General features: G+C 31.7%; 5 protein-coding genes across 15 annotated transcripts in view; 2 read left to right on the top strand and 3 right to left on the bottom strand.

Moving 5' to 3' along the window:
• LOC122637041 (myosin light chain kinase, smooth muscle-like) overlaps positions 1-2,351 on the bottom strand; it is a 13,448-nt gene extending 11,097 nt beyond the window's left edge. Inside the window, exons 1-3 of one of the 4 annotated variants that reach the window (XM_043828864.1) lie at positions 2,154-2,351; positions 1,501-1,561; positions 962-1,052 (exon numbers count right to left, since the gene is read on the bottom strand). In XM_043828864.1, coding sequence (XP_043684799.1) covers positions 962-1,052; positions 1,501-1,534 — 125 coding nt within the window. In that variant the 5' untranslated portion in view covers positions 1,535-1,561; positions 2,154-2,351. Of the gene's footprint in view, positions 1-961; positions 1,053-1,500; positions 1,562-1,777; positions 1,801-1,948; positions 2,119-2,153 lie in introns of those variants that run through there. The other 3 variants (XM_043828863.1, XM_043828866.1, XM_043828865.1) reach the window with 3 other exon arrangements.
• A 2,086-nt stretch (positions 2,352-4,437) lies between these two features.
• Positions 4,438-7,786, top strand: LOC122637066 (anaphase-promoting complex subunit 4). Its single transcript, XM_043828931.1, has 7 exons — positions 4,438-4,611; positions 4,705-5,084; positions 5,162-5,362; positions 5,437-5,718; positions 5,792-6,015; positions 6,100-6,677; positions 6,757-7,786. Exons 1-7 carry the CDS (start codon positions 4,506-4,508, stop codon positions 7,155-7,157), a joined length of 2,172 nt encoding a protein of 723 aa, XP_043684866.1. The 5' UTR covers positions 4,438-4,505; the 3' UTR covers positions 7,158-7,786.
• Positions 6,693-9,703, bottom strand: LOC122637071. 4 transcript variants are annotated; one of them, XR_006329120.1, is made up of 6 exons: positions 8,928-9,147; positions 8,257-8,508; positions 8,038-8,172; positions 7,818-7,923; positions 7,477-7,726; positions 6,693-6,975 (listed from the first exon to the last, which is right to left on the bottom strand). XR_006329120.1 is itself a non-coding variant. In XM_043828943.1 (5 exons), exons 2-5 carry the CDS (start codon positions 8,500-8,502, stop codon positions 7,560-7,562), a joined length of 654 nt encoding a protein of 217 aa, XP_043684878.1. In that variant the 5' UTR covers positions 8,503-8,508; positions 9,567-9,703; the 3' UTR covers positions 7,346-7,559. The 4 variants fall into 4 exon arrangements, 3 of the variants coding, with proteins under 3 accessions (XP_043684878.1, XP_043684877.1, XP_043684879.1); XM_043828943.1 differs by lacking the exons at positions 6,693-6,975; positions 8,928-9,147 and adding an exon at positions 9,567-9,703 and having other exon boundaries at positions 7,346-7,726; XM_043828942.1 differs by lacking the exon at positions 6,693-6,975 and having other exon boundaries at positions 7,346-7,726; positions 8,928-9,143.
• On the bottom strand, positions 9,581-10,372 carry LOC122637074 (transmembrane protein 60). The gene is made up of 2 exons (XM_043828947.1): positions 9,996-10,372; positions 9,581-9,785 (listed from the first exon to the last, which is right to left on the bottom strand). The coding sequence occupies exons 1-2, from the start codon at positions 10,203-10,205 to the stop codon at positions 9,609-9,611; spliced, it is 387 nt and encodes a 128-aa protein (XP_043684882.1). The 5' UTR covers positions 10,206-10,372; the 3' UTR covers positions 9,581-9,608.
• A 529-nt stretch (positions 10,373-10,901) lies between these two features.
• On the top strand, positions 10,902-15,023 carry LOC122637069 (NADH-cytochrome b5 reductase 3). 5 transcript variants are annotated; one of them, XM_043828940.1, is made up of 5 exons: positions 11,865-11,966; positions 12,736-12,772; positions 13,148-13,480; positions 13,543-13,731; positions 13,817-15,023. In XM_043828940.1, exons 2-5 carry the CDS (start codon positions 12,752-12,754, stop codon positions 14,198-14,200), a joined length of 927 nt encoding a protein of 308 aa, XP_043684875.1. In that variant the 5' UTR covers positions 11,865-11,966; positions 12,736-12,751; the 3' UTR covers positions 14,201-15,023. The 5 variants fall into 5 exon arrangements, with proteins under 5 accessions (XP_043684873.1, XP_043684872.1, XP_043684875.1 ...); XM_043828936.1 differs by lacking the exon at positions 11,865-11,966 and adding an exon at positions 12,063-12,139; XM_043828938.1 differs by lacking the exons at positions 11,865-11,966; positions 12,736-12,772 and adding an exon at positions 10,902-11,061.
• The last annotated feature ends 635 nt before the right edge of the window (positions 15,024-15,658 follow it).

Here is a 15,658-nt window from a genome sequence, read left to right as displayed (position 1 = left end):
TTCCATCGCAAAATATAATAGTTGTGTGCATATATATGTATATATGTATGTATGTATTTATGTATGTATATATTTATGCATGTATGGATGAATCTCTCTCTCTCTCTCTCTCTCTCTCTCTCTCTCTCTCTCTCTCTCTCTCTCTCTCTCTCTCTCTCTCTCTCTCTCTCTCTCTCTCTCTCTCTCTCTCTCTCTTCATCTGATAACACGATTCTTGTATACGAAAAAAAAAAAGAATAAAAAGCTTTTAGAGTTTGGTATGACGAATAATCGTGCGAAATTTAAAAAGCGTCCTGCTTTTATTCTTTGCTATTTTACTGTTATTTTAAATAATCCAGCAACAGTTGAGCCCGATTCTGTACGAAGGCACGTAATATGAATACAAATACGTTTTTGATTGCACAAATATTAGATATGTGTGTCTCTGTGTATATGTATATACACTTTCTCTCTCTCTCTCTCTCTCTCTCTCTCTCTCTCTCTCTCTCTCTCTCTCTCTCTCTTTCCTTTTTTCTCTTACTCTTTCTCTCTCTCTCTCGCGTTTTTTCGTTTATCTATACAAAAAGGAATGCTATGAATTTTGCGCAATATTCCATCGCAAAATATAATAGTTGTGTGCATATATATGTATATATGTATGTATGAATGAATCTCTCTCTCTCTTCCTCTCTCTCTCTCCGTGTGTATGATATATATATATATATATGTATTATATATATATGTATGTATTAGGTCACAAGGTGACCAACAAGATCGAACCTACATACATACATATATATATGTACGTATTTGTATATCACGAACGCGAGCGTATACTAGTCAACCATGATTCAAAATCAATTCGTAAAGAACTCCGAACTCGAATCCTTGGCACGATATTTTTCACACAAGGCAAACGCTTATGACTATGAAATATGACGAAATCGATTTATATCGATCGATTGATTTTTATCTTACTTACCGGCCGATTTCCGATTGGATATCATATTGATTATTAAATTCCACTCCACGGCGTACTCTAACGTCCCTGTATGGGAAGCTAGGTTCCAATTCTGGAAAGAAAATTATTTTATTAAATCTTTGAATCATTCATCTTTTTTCTTCTCATTCTTTATTAATATTTTTATTGTTTTATTTTTTGTTAATTATACGAAAGATAATTGATCTACGTGTTCGAACGTCGAAGAGTTTCCATTACAATTTCCCGCCTTTATTAAACGGATCGTATTAATTTCATTGATAACATCTCCAATCGAAGAGATCGAAACGAAACGATACAATGTAAAAAAATTCAAGAGAAAAGACGAGGAGAAAACAATAGCAGCGAGACAACAACAACAACAACAACAACAACAACAATAACAAACAACAATGTACGAAACATAATCTACATATGTAAAACTATTTCAAACAAATGCAACGAAACGAATGATCGTCCGATAAGAAGTAAGGAAACTCTTGAAAGAATCATAAATCAAAGAAAAGTAAGTAAACTCTTACCGCCTACGGGATCCGTTTCGTCGACGCGTATCATCGTTTCTCCGTTCACTTTCCTTTATCTCTTAAAAACCAAACAACCAAATCAATCAAGCAACCGATCAACGAAACTAACAAGACATCAAAAAAAAAAAAAAAAGAAAGAAAGAAAATAAAAAAAAAAAAAAACTAAACAAAAATTAAAAAAAAAGAGAAAAAAAAGAAAAAAGTAAAGAACGAAAAGAAGAAAGGAAGAAAAACGAATAGAAAAATTAGACGCGGATCCACACGTAATACACACGCACAACGGAGAACGGAGTAGAGACATACAGACGGAAAGAAAGAGGGAGAGAGAGAGAGAGAGAGAGAGAGAGAAAGAAAGAGAAAAATAGAAAGAGAGACAGAGATAGAGAGGTAGAGATAGATAAATAGAGAGAGTTAGAGAGAGAAAAAGAGATGACAGAAAACGAACTCGGTGTTTGTCGGATTCCTTCGTGTGCGACAAGGCAAACGAAGGGATATGAACAACGCGGCCGCGTGCAAGAGGGACACGTGAGAGATCTGGTTCACCCTAAGGATGATTATCGACTATCGTGGCTCCTTCTCTCTCTCTCTTTCTCTCTCTCTCTCTCTCTCTCTCTCTGTTTCTGTTTTTGAATGTATATCTACGTACGTACATATATATAAGTTGAATATTTGCATGTATGTGTGTGTATATACGCGACTGTCTGTGCCATGGGTGCCCCGAGACCCGGAGAGGAGACGGCTCTTCTCTTCGGCTCGGACGACGGATTTAGATTTTCGGCGGACGCCGCGGATTCTGCTGATCGGGTCACGTGTCCAACCCGCGACGACGTTCTTCTGTCTTCTAACCCCACCACTCGTTCTCTTTCGCTCATTCTCTAACTCTTGCTCTTGTTCTGTCTCTTTCTCTCTCTCTCTCTCTCTCTCTGTCTCTCTCTTTCTCTCTTTCTGTTTCTCTCTCTCCCTCTCTCTCTCTGTCTCTCTCTTTCTCTCTTTCTGTTTCTCTCTCTCTCCCTCTCTCTCTCTCTCTCTCTCTCTCTCTCTTTCTGTTTTTCTCTCTTCGTTCTTCGTTCTTCTTTTTTTTTCTTCTTTCTCATTCCACATATACCTACCATAAAAACAACATCGTCGTTATTATTTTGATTATTATTATTTATTGTTGTTGTTGTTGTTATTGTTAACGTTGTAATTAATATCGAATAGATTTTAGCATGTATACTATTATTATTTCTAATGAGTCCCAGGGGTATAAAATATTCTATCATTCTGTCTCTTTTGTTATTGTTGTTGTTGTTTTGTATCTAATGAATGTTGTCGCTGTAATTAATATTGAAGATTTCAATATATAGTATTATTATTTCTAACGGGTCTCAGAGGTATAAAATATTTTATTATACTGTCTCTATTATTATTATTGTTTTGGATTTAATTATATGTGCTGTAATTAATATTGATTAGATTTTAATATACTAGTTTTGTATCTAATAAATTCTATTATAAAATGTTCTCTCTCTCTCTCTCTCTATATATATATATATATATATATATATATATATATATGTATATATACATATATATATCTTTCTTTTTTTTATTTTATTATAATAAATAAATATAATCTTGTAATTACTGTTAATTAAAAAATATACAATATTTAAATATCAACGTATGTCTTTATGACGGTATGACATATATATATATATATATATATATATATATATATATATCATATAGTCATAAATATCAAGGTCAAATTTTTTCAACGTCATTATTTTTTAATGAATCTCCTTAAAAAATATTCTTTAATGATCTCTCTCTTTCTCTTTCGTCTTAACCTTTCTATGACATAAATATATATATATATATATATATATATATATATATATATATATATATTTATATATATATTTATAATTAATATTTAATTAAATAAAATAGATACGTTAATTAAAAAATTATATAAAATATATACTCGATACATTTATGATTTAAAACTTCATTATTTGCGAGGATGATAATCCATCTTTATGTTTTTATCTAACGTCGAAAGTATTTGCTCCAATTACGACTCTACTTCCGACGACCTACTTTCCAATGTTCTATTCCGGTTCTTCACTTATCGTTAGTATTATAGTATCGATACGCAAATGATTTTTCTATTTGATCTTGTTAAAAATCATAAAAAACCATATGTCTATTATCGAGAAATTTTAATTAAAATTTTTATTTCATTTTCTTCTTCTTCTTTTTTTTTTGTTGTTGTTTTATTTTATTTCTTAAGTACGTCGGATTTTCAAGGTTATATACCCTTCCATCGTGTCTTCTCGAAAATTCATTACAAATGTTTATTTCGATGATTCTCTTCCGCATTTCGTTGTTGACATTCATTCGAATTACTTTTGGCAAGAACGTAACTTGTTTCTTTATTGCTCGCATTCCTTTCTCTCGGAATATGTGCAAAGTGTAACATGTGTGTGCTTACGTACGTAGATACATACGTATTAATTTGACTAACGTGGTACATCTCATATGTACGTATATATAAAAAAGAATTTTAATCATACGTGACGCATAATAAATTTTATTCGTAGGTAATAAAAAGTAGATGATTCTTTACTAGCTTTCTATGTATTCTAATGTTTGTAATATTGAAAATGTTTGAAATAATCAAAAAAGAAAAAAAGAAAGGTTACCTCGCATATTGAAAATATTGAAATGTTTCTATTCGAGAAATGATTAACGATAGATCGATTCTACGATGGGATTTCAGTCGATTTCGCAATCGAACTTGTACTTACTTCCCTCTCGTTTCTCCCTCTTCGTTCTATCAATCAGGGTTACCAATATAGAATCAAGAATTATTTTTTGACGTAGTGTTGATTTTAAACGTTGGCGAGATTGTATAACAGCAACAAAAACATTGGCTCGATTTAAAAGTCAATTTTCAAATTGTTATGATAGATTTAATATGTTTTTTGAATTATTTTAAAAAGTAGATCAACAAAATGTCTGGAGCAATGAGACAATTGGAAGAACGTCAACTTCCAGCTGAAGTTACTATAATGAGATGGTCACCCAAAATGGATTTGTTAGCTGTTGCTAATGTTAAGGGTTAAGATCTATTATATTATCATTATATTTAATAAAATTTCAATGATTCTTATTATAAAGCAATGAATAGGTTATGTATGAAGATTATTTTAGGTGAGGTTGCATTACATAGATTAACATGGCAGAGAGTATGGCTATTAAGTCCACAAAATGAATCGGATACATCTGTAAACTTAGCGTGGAGGCCAAATGGAAAATTACTCGCCGTTTGTTACGTGTGTTCCAAGCTTTTCTGTCTCGTTGACATCGAGAATAAAAACATTATATACAAAGTGCAGCTGTCGTCGCAGAATTCTATAACAAGTATAACATGGTTACCTCTGATGAATGCAGATAGCGATAACTTTGCCAGTAATAAAAATAATATTTCGCCTACCGGTAATTATCTTCCTTCTTTGCCTTGTTTGAACAGAAATTTTGGTCAAGAATCCGAACGCAAGGAGCTCCTTTCTCAAACTTTAGATCTATTGTTTGTAAGTTGATAGCAAAAGTTTTTATAATAATATACAAAGAGTCATAATAGCGAATTTAATTGAAATTTTTCGATCAGCTCGGCAAAGATAACGGAAGTGTGATGATGTATGTATTTGGAATGTTTTACTGCGGAGAAATAACTGTGGGAAACGGACCGATTATAGAAATTAGCGGTGGATCTGGTAGACCAATATGGATTACTTGGAAAGATAACAATGGCATTGTAGTTAACAGATATTCGTGTTCATTGCTTGAAAAAAGTTCTGCATTTTTAAAGGTTAGAATACATTTTCTAAAGTTTCTTTTAACGATCTATGATTAGGAAACGCATTACTTTTATTTATTTATCAGGTAGCTCAAGCTCAAGCAAACATAGAATGTTTGATGGATTATCTCTCGCGTACCTTAATGGCTATTTCTGAAGCTTGGGAAACGATTCTTTCAGAGATGGATGATAAACTCGCACGATATGCTGAAAGCAATCCACCTGGTGCAGTGGCTGCAGATTTTTTAGAATTATTGATGATCGGTATACCGACACAAAATTTAGAAAACTTTCTATTGCGCGATCTAACTGAGAAAGGCCTGAAAAAATTGGGCCACAGTATCGAGATGTGTTACAGTAATATACAGGTTGGATATAAAATTATATACAAATTAAAAAATCGTTTAAATTACTTGCATGGCATAATGATCATTTCTACAGAAACTAGTCGTGAAAAATTTGAACAGCGTCGGAATGGCATTAGTGTATCAATTAGCTGAAATTCGTGGTATGGTGAGATTAGGTGGACCTTACGAATCTCTTGGCCTCAAGAACGAAAGTCTCATAACAAAAGCTCTTCACGCGTCAGAAGCTTTTCTAGCCAAGGCTTCTGAAATGCAACAAGTGATAGATCATAGCATGCGAGATTATAAAGCATTTTTTAGGTAAAGCTCGTGTCAGTTTTTTCAACTTCATCTCTTAGAGATATTTATTATATCACAATGATTTCATTATTTATATTTTTTAAGGTGGTTGTATGTAGAGATCCAAAGATTAACAGACGAAAGAATACCATCTGAAGTAAGCCGTATGAGTCAACAGGAATTAATATTTATCGCAGAATTTCTTAAAGGATTTGATAAAATTGAATCGAGTAGTGGCAGTAGGAAAGGTGTAAACCTTGAAAAATTAGGACAATATTTACGTCACGAGCCTTTACAAACTTGCTTAACACCAGAAGGGAGCGAATGGGCATCCATGTTAAATGAAAATCATTGTCTTCGCGATCACTCGCTTATAATGAAACAAGATTTGAATTTTTCTTTGTTGCAATCTCATGAGAAACTAGTCAACGCCATACGCGATGTTTTTGCAATAGCCTATGAAGATTTAGTTAATCATTTCACAGTTTTACAAACATCTTTGATATCTTCTACGAGCGTTTTATCTTCTCAAATAGTAACGAACGATGGTAATCTGTTAATAGCCAGTTCTGACGTCGAACGTAAATTTTTACGTCTATTTCAAGTTGAAGCCTTGCACGCAAATACATCATCCGTTTCTTTATACTTTAAGTCTGCTATAATAGATGTTGATAACAAACAAGGTTAGTCGATATAAATATTTTCAATTAAAATATGTTTCGAGTTAACGTTAACTTGACGATATATTTCTTTTTTTCTTAGGATCCTTTTCGAAAAGTTCTGTCGACAATGCGATAGCCGATTTACAGTTTTATTCGCAAGATTATCTTAGTCTTCTTTTATTGAACAAACAGAATTATTCATCGACTCTTCTACAGTTACCATCGAGTCATGTGAAATTGTTAGATCATCAAAGCCAGTCTTCGTTATGTTTAACCGATGTTATGGGTGCCATATGGCCAAGAGCTTTTCAAGGTATATCTGCAAGACGATTGGCAGTTAGCGGTGCACGAAAAGTAGCAGCAATCCTTAACGAAAATAACAGAAAAATACGATTGCTTGAAACTGAAGTTGAACCGGAGGATGAAGATGAGGACGATGAAGATGGGATTGATGACGGTATGATGGATACAACACCGAGTATAAATACAAGTACTTCATAAAAACACAAATTTTACTTTTTGTTTATACTTTTCTTTTCTTTTCTTTTTTCATTTTCGTTTATACGTTTCATTGAAGAAAGAAAAAAAAAAAAAAGAAACAAACAAACGAAAAAATCTGTAAATCTTTTTCAATTAATTTTAATCAAGGTCAACAAAAATAGCGCTAAAAGAAATCAATAATTATTCTATTTAGTTCTAAAATTAATAAAACGATTTATTCTTGTATATACAATAACACGTTTTGCATTGCACAAGTTCCTATCACAATTTATATAAATTATAATTTCTCTATATTGAAAGGTATCAATTTGATACTGACATGAGATGGTTTTACGCTTCTCTTCTGCTTTCTTTCTGTATGAAAGCTTCTAAGATTTAAGAATAATTAGGTTCCATAAATCGTTATGGTAATCCTTGATCTTTTTGCATTTGATTGAATACTTTGGGAAAATCAATATCGAGAGGATTTTCGATTCCGCCATTATCAACTTCTTGCGTAGGCATGGCAGATGTATTTACAATGTTTCCTCTAAATGTTGCTGGTGAATTTTCTCTTGATTCATCCAAATCTATAAAAATCTTTGTCATAAGTAATTCATAAAAAAGGAATAAAGCATATTTGGACATTACAGTAGCCTTATTTATGATTGTCGATGTTACCAAAGAATCCATGACTCCTCTTCCGTTTGACAATTATAATAAGAAGGACAACAGCCACAGCTACAACTACTACCATCGTAGCAGTCATTCCTCTTAGCAAATTTGCCTAAAGAATACATAATAAAAGGAATAAATTAACGGCAATTAATTAATCATGTATTTCTGTACCAATGTTTAATTAATCATTCTATTTCCGTAACAATGATATATATTAAATTACCTCAAAATCATTTTCCCAAACCTCTTCCCAATTTTTCTTAACTATCAATTCAACGATATGAACATTAACAGCAGAATGGTCGTGTATACCTCTTGAAATACATTTATAAAAACCAGATTCAGCAGTCGACACCCCCTATTAACATATTAATTAATTTTTCATTTAAAGAAATACATGTATAAAGTTTTTGATAAAAATGAAGCATTAATAAAAAATTACCCTAATGTAAAGTGTGCCCGTTAACACTTCATAGTTGTACTTATTTACATCTAAAGGATTTCCAGGACCAATTACGTGTCTATCATCGGTAAGTTGCCAAAACATGAATCGATGCTGATCGTCGCTGCTTAAACATGGAAGTTCAGCTAAATGACCAGCTGCAATTTCTTTCACTGTAACCGTCGCTCTGGCAATACCTTTTCTATGCAAAACCATGGATAAATAGAAAAGTAAAAATATTCGCATTGCCACCTGAGAACAAAATCCTTTTGTCAAATTATACGTACAAAATCCTTATTATAATATGTACTTGCTAATACTTTTAAATTAGGCTTTATAATTACACCTATTTCTAATACAAACAATCAAAGAAAACGATCAAAGTGAAACAACGCAATCGTATAATACAATGTTTCGATTCAACCGACATTATGAGAATTTATACTATGATATTAATAGATCTTTCATGGCAATAGGGCAATTACGTTTTAATTACACTGATCACCGTCATTGCCATAACTTTGAGATAGTAAAACCAGTTTGCATAAGCTACATAAGTAACTGAGTAATTAATCCGCGTGTAACTACTAAGCAAAACACTTTCATCAATAAACTATATTATGTAATGTGACAAGGATTGTTGTTTTCTTTTTTTTTTCACAATTTCTCACCATTTTTTATATCTATCACTTAAGCCTTAACACCTTATACTAAGCCACCAGTAAGAAATGAATATGTTACTTTAAAGAATTGTCAATTTCTAGCCTGAGAACTAGCTAAGAAAAGTTTCTATAATGAAGATTGCCACGAAGTTACTTATTTATAACTCTGTTATAGCCATCCTTGTGCAATGGAAAGTATTTATAGTATACCAGATGGCATCTTGTGATTTGTTGAGTTGAAATGTTGTGAACAACATTTGAACTATCTATATAAAATAACAATCTATTATCACATTAGATGTGATGCCATTGAGATTGAAGTCCACAATCTATTGTTTATTTGTTCAACTATAACATATCTCGTGCTCTTTCACAAATTCAGTCGTAGCGTTCTTTAATAGGAAAAAAGAGAAAAATAAAAAGAAAAAAAGAAAAAAAAAAGAAAAGAAAAGAAAAGAAAAAAAAAAAGGATTTTTCTTCTTATACGGAAAAGTTCAATTTTTGTAAAATATTTCAATAAAATTTTTTTCAAGCGTTCGTTTAGAAAAATCAATTAACGATTGTCAGAAATATTTTTGAAGTATGAACTGTAGTATCATGTCCATCGATATATATATATATATATATATATAATCCAACATAACTTACATTTTATTAAATCTCCAAGAACAACTTAAATTCTGGTTATTATCAGTATCTACAATGTTTAATTAAATGAATGAAAACATCCACAGCCAAAATTGGTAGAAGTAACCAGAATGGAGCTAAAACGACTTTGGCAGGTAAAAACCAGTAGGGTGCTTCTAATTTTAAACAAATTAAAATTTGTGCGCTTAATTTCATAAGTACGGCCGTCATATACCAAGCCTGAAACAACATAAAGTAATTATGGCAATAAAGTATTTGTTACTTTAATTTCTTTATAATAACATAACGGATACTTCTGTATAACGATATAGATATAGGGAAAAAAAAAGAAAGAAGATTATAAATATATATATATATATATATATATATATATATATATATATATATATATATACACATATATATTTGTTTTCCATGATTAATACATACTTCTCTACGTAAACTACTGACTCTTCCGTTTTTACAATAAGAGATCATATTAAAAATGATATAAATAAGTAATATGTTATCGTATAACCACATAGGTATAAACACTATAAACCAATTCCATTGTATTCTTTGATCAAGTCTTAAAACGAGAAGTACTAAAAAAATTAACAAAATAAACCATGTAAATAACGCACGGTGTATAAGAGGCATTAAGACGAATTATAAATTTCTATTTTCAACTATGTAAGATATTTAAATGCGATATACGAGAGAATAGGAAAAAAACTAATTATCATTCAAATTCCATACGACATAAATATAAGCATAAGACAAAATAATCAACATTATTTAACTTATCCTATCAGATTGCTAAAATTCGCGATGATCGAAGCGCAATCTGGTAGCGAATTTCAAAAAATTACTAATCAAATGCAAACCTACCAGATGTCGTTACGTTGTAGAAATAAAAATTTAGCGGGAATTTTGAAGGCTCGATTAAATAAAAAAATAAAAAATAATAAAAAAGAAAGAAAGAAAAGTATTTCTATACACAAATTATTCGTCGAAATGTTTTACAGGAATACAACACTGATCCATAAAAGAGTTCACAGGCGTTAGAGCTCGAGGATATAATTTTTTTCGTTTCTTTTTTTTTTTCCAAACTCATCTAATTATATAGCAAGATAGATTGATACGTCACGATATACAATTATATCTAATCGCATGACAAACTGCATATCATTAAATTTTCATTAACCATGATACCGTAAATTTATAGATAAAACGAAACTTCGAGACACCCGTTATATAGATGTCTACGTGAGTAATCGACAATAAATAGTATATTCTTTCGTCAGTCATTAATGGACCGTCGTCCAGCAGCAAATGTTACGTTTACGTATCGTCATTGTACTTTAATTTATTAAAGAATATTCCTTTTCTACAAGTGAAATAGAATTCTACGATAAAAATCATAATTACCATCTTCTTTGTCTTCTTTTTTTTTTTTTTGTAATCTATATTTGACAAAATGGATAACATAGATGCAGAAACGAAAACGTATAAGGTAAATCAATGTACATATAACCTATCATCATTGATAGCATTGATATAAATATATTATTACCGTGTCACAATGTCGTTGCATTGGTATTTAAAAAGTAAAAAAAAAAAGAAAGAAAAATAAACATATGAACATATAAATATGTGTGCGTGTGTGTGTGTGTGTGTTAATACATAGCACGTGCAATTTCTAAAAGAAACCAAGTATCTCATGACACGTGAAAATATTTTTAACCGATTGCTAGATTAAGTAATCTCGATGATCGATCGAGTCCAACAAATAATTCGTAACGAATATATTGATCTAATTTAAAGATGTATAAGTACTGTTAAATACGCAAATAAATTCATTCTGATTAATCGCGATGTAGTTTCAATAAAAGATTCGATTAATCAATTGATATTTAAACGAAAGTACATTGTATGATAATATAATTAAATCAATAAGAATCGCATTAATATTCAAGCGTCGATAATGCTTAAAGATAAGTCATTAGAAATTTAAAAAAGATATCGCGCCATCGAATGTCGCGCCATCTTCATCAATATGGCGGTATGACACACGTCAGCCTTTTGACCTTTAACGGCGATTAACCTTTTCGTTGCTAGCGTAATATTGCGTTAATTGCCACGTAATCGAAATTATCGATTTGACGAAAGAGAGAGAGAGAGAGAGAGAGAGAGAGAGAGAGAGAGAGAGAAAGAGAGGGAAATAAAAAGAGAGATAAATATAAAGAAACATATAAAGAGAGAAAGAAAGAGAGAGAGAGAGAGAGAGAGAGAAAGAGAGAATAAATATAAAGATCTTCTAACGAGATTAATTAGTTGGTTATTCGTCAAGGAAGAGTCGATGCGATCATGACAATCGAAAATTCTCAAGAGGTTGTTACTGTGCCAAAATGGATCCAGGTGTGTAGATAGGATCGAAAAAGAAAGAGAAAGATATACGGAGAGAAAGAGAGAAAGAGAGAAAGATATAGAAAGAAAAGAAAAACGAATGAATAATTTGAAGCTCGCGCTATGCATCCAGTAATGCGATCTATAAATAATGGCGGACGTGTAGAACCGTTCTTAGATCGAGGGTAACGGATTCTATTTTAAAGGGTTAGCGCCCCGTTGTGACCCTTCGTGTCGACTATTCGCGCATCAGAAATTGCTGCTTGTCTTTCTACGCCTTTCTCTCTCTCTCTCTCTCTCTCTCTCTCTATCTATCTCTCTTTATCTCTCTATCTCTATCTTTTTCTATCTGTCCGTCTATCTTTCTCCCTCTCTCTCTCTTTCTCTCTCTCTCTCTCTCTCTCTCTCTCTTACTTCGTCTATCTTCGTTCCTTTTCTATGACGTACTACCGAAATTTAGAATACGTTTGATCTCTTTGAATTCGTTCCTATCTTCGCAGTAAAGAGTAACTCACTATTTCTCTCTCTCTCTCTCTCTCTCTCTCTCTCTCTCTTTTTGTCTTTCTTTTTTTATTCAACTGTATTATTTTTTCATCCCCTCCTTCGATTTCTTTCTTTCGATATAATTTTTAACGGGGAACTATCTTGACCTTCGTCTCGATCGTTTCTACTGTACGATATATATATATATATATATATATATATATATATATTCATATATATGTTTCTATATATATATATATTTCTCTCTTCTAACGGGTGAATTTATCACCACGTGCAGCAACGAGTTAATCACGATGTCAGCCTTGCGTTCGTTGGTAAGTTACGCGAACGATATTATGCGAGATTATAGATTGAATTTTTAATGACATTTTTGAATTAATTCGAGTTCGATCTTTAAGAGTATTAATAATTCAATGTCGGCCGATGTTACTGAGAGGAATTTCGTATGTATTATCCTTTTAAAGGATCATCTTTTTTCGATTAGAATGTCGGAAAGACCTGTGCGAGATACAAAAATCAATGCTGACGTAATACTAGGCTTTTCTTTTTTCTATCTTTTTTCTTTTGCTTTCTTTCTTAATTTCTTTCTTTCTTAATTTCTTGATATATATGAAATTGATTGTCATAGATACATATATTTTTTTCTTGATAGATAATTTCATATAATTTTTCATAACATTGTTTTTTAGATTTTGCCAGTATTAGCTGCGGTGGGTACTATTGCTGCTATAGGTCTTGCCATTAAGTTTTACGTATCCAAAGTCGAAGGAAAGAAGAAAAAGAATCCTGTATTGTTGGTTGACCCGGTTGTCAAATATAGCGTACCATTGATACAGAAAGATGTTATAAGTCATGATACTAGGAAGTTTAGATTCGGTTTGCCAACGGAGGATCATGTTCTTGGTCTTCCTACCGGACAACATATACATTTGACTACTAAGATCGGCGATGAAGTCGTTATACGTTCCTATACTCCTGTTTCCAGCGACGACGACCATGGATATGTCGATCTCGTTATTAAGGTATTGAAATTGTATACCGTGTGATATTTTATACAGGTATTTAATCAAAAGAATATTCTTAGGTTTATTTTAAAAATGTACATCCTAAATTCCCTGAGGGTGGTAAAATGTCTCAGCATTTGGAAAATATGAAAATAGGTGATACCATAGATATCAGGGGTCCGTCTGGTCGTCTTGTTTATAAAGGACGTGGGAAATTCTCTATTAAGCTTCTCAGGAAGGATCCACCAACTGATTACGACGTTAAGAAGGTTTTTATACGTTCTTTTTCCTCTCTTCGAATAACATTGTTATCGATATCAAAAGAAGAAGATCTATAATATCTTTCTTTTTTAGGTTGTTATGTTAGCCGGTGGAACTGGCATTACGCCGATGTTGCAGTTGGTTAGAGCTATAATAAAAGATCCTGCGGATGAAACTCAAGTTTCCTTACTTTTTGCTAATCAAACAGAAAAGGATATATTGTTGAGAGATGAATTGGATGACATTGCTAAAAATCATTCTGATAAATTTAAGATATGGTATACGGTAGATAACGGTGGGGAAAATTGGCCCTATAGTACGGGACATATTAACGCAGACATGATAAAAGAACATATGTTGCCACCATCTCCCGATACTATTGTATTAATGTGTGGTCCAGTACCGATGATAAACATGGCTTGCAATCCTAATTTGGACAAGTTAGGCTACGATACCAAATTGCGATTTGCTTATTAAACACATATTTTTTTTGTCGCATCAAGTAGATTGCATTTATTTAATACATTATGCTTGTAGCATATTTCTTGTTCAAAACATAGACAGTTTATATTTTTCAACGGGGAGGTAAAAACATTATTTAGCTGCACAGTTTATATTAACATTTCTTATTAAATATTAAGAAATATTTGTTTTCTTTATACTTAGGATTTTGATATTAACATATAGTCACATCCAAAGACAGTATTTAAGTTCGTTTTTAAAGCATTTACAATTATTAATATTACGACCAATTTCTTTTTTGATACAATATTATATTAATAAGTTACTAAGATATGATATACAGCTTAACAATCGTACACTTATATCTGTGCAGCTATAACTATACGACGCTATTTAAAAAGACACTCGCATAAATTTGAATATATCCGTTCTCCGATACAAAGGTGCATTTTACAGTGATGTTATACACTTTTTTTTTTTATATATATCTTATATTCTTACGTAACAATCTGTTTTAGAAAAATAATTTCGAACGATCGATGTTTAAGATAAATGTAAACGAAAAGAAAGTTTTAAACCAATTGTTAAACACCGAATGTAAACGTATTATATTGTTATATAGATATATTCTATTAACCGCAAGTTTACTATTTAATTATTCGAGAAGGTATAAGCTAGATTTATTACGAATTTTTACAAAGAGTACAAATTACTTCAATTATCTCTCTTTTTTTTCTCTTTATCTCTCACTTTGTATTATTATTAAATTACTACGATCATTTTCCAAGTGTACCTATATACACGAACACACACGAACACACACACACACACATACACATCCACAGCAAAAAAAATATTATATTATATCAAAAATCGAAGCTTGTTATTCGAAAATGTTTAGAATAAAAATCCTTTGGGTATGTTTAAGAAGCGAATGATCGATTTATATGTCACAATAAATATTACGTGTATGAATATAAACGTGATCGTGTTGCAAAAAAAAAAAGAACAAAAAAAAAAAAATAAAAAAACAAAAAAAAAAAACATAAAGGAAAGACATTATATTGATTCGTACCACGAACGATGATATAAAGTGGAAAAGTTTGAAGGGTTCAGGTGGTGGTGGGTATCGATGAAAACAAGAATGGGAAATCGTTCCTTTTTTTTTTTAAGACGTAACCCTCCAATAGGGTTCGAGGGAACCCTTAAGGAAAGTAGGCTCCTCTCTTGATAAAAATCGTCGAATTATATTCGACAGCGCTGAAGGGGGTGGTAAGAGGGTTGGAATAAAGAATTGTAACGTGATACGAGATCGTCTTGTACAGGATCGTCTCTAGCAACGGGGTTTAGAAGAAATCGCGGTATTACTTTGAAATCGTTAGAAGGAGGTAGCTCCTTTTGGAATCTAATACGACACTATTAGGTGGAGCTATCCGCATCCGGGTCATTAAATGGAGCTTTTTAAAAAAAAAA

This window comes from Vespula pensylvanica, chromosome 24 (assembly GCF_014466175.1).
Source record: "Vespula pensylvanica isolate Volc-1 chromosome 24, ASM1446617v1, whole genome shotgun sequence".
Lineage (NCBI taxonomy): Eukaryota > Metazoa > Arthropoda > Insecta > Hymenoptera > Vespidae > Vespula > Vespula pensylvanica.
This window is presented reverse-complemented; position numbering and strand designations above follow the sequence as displayed.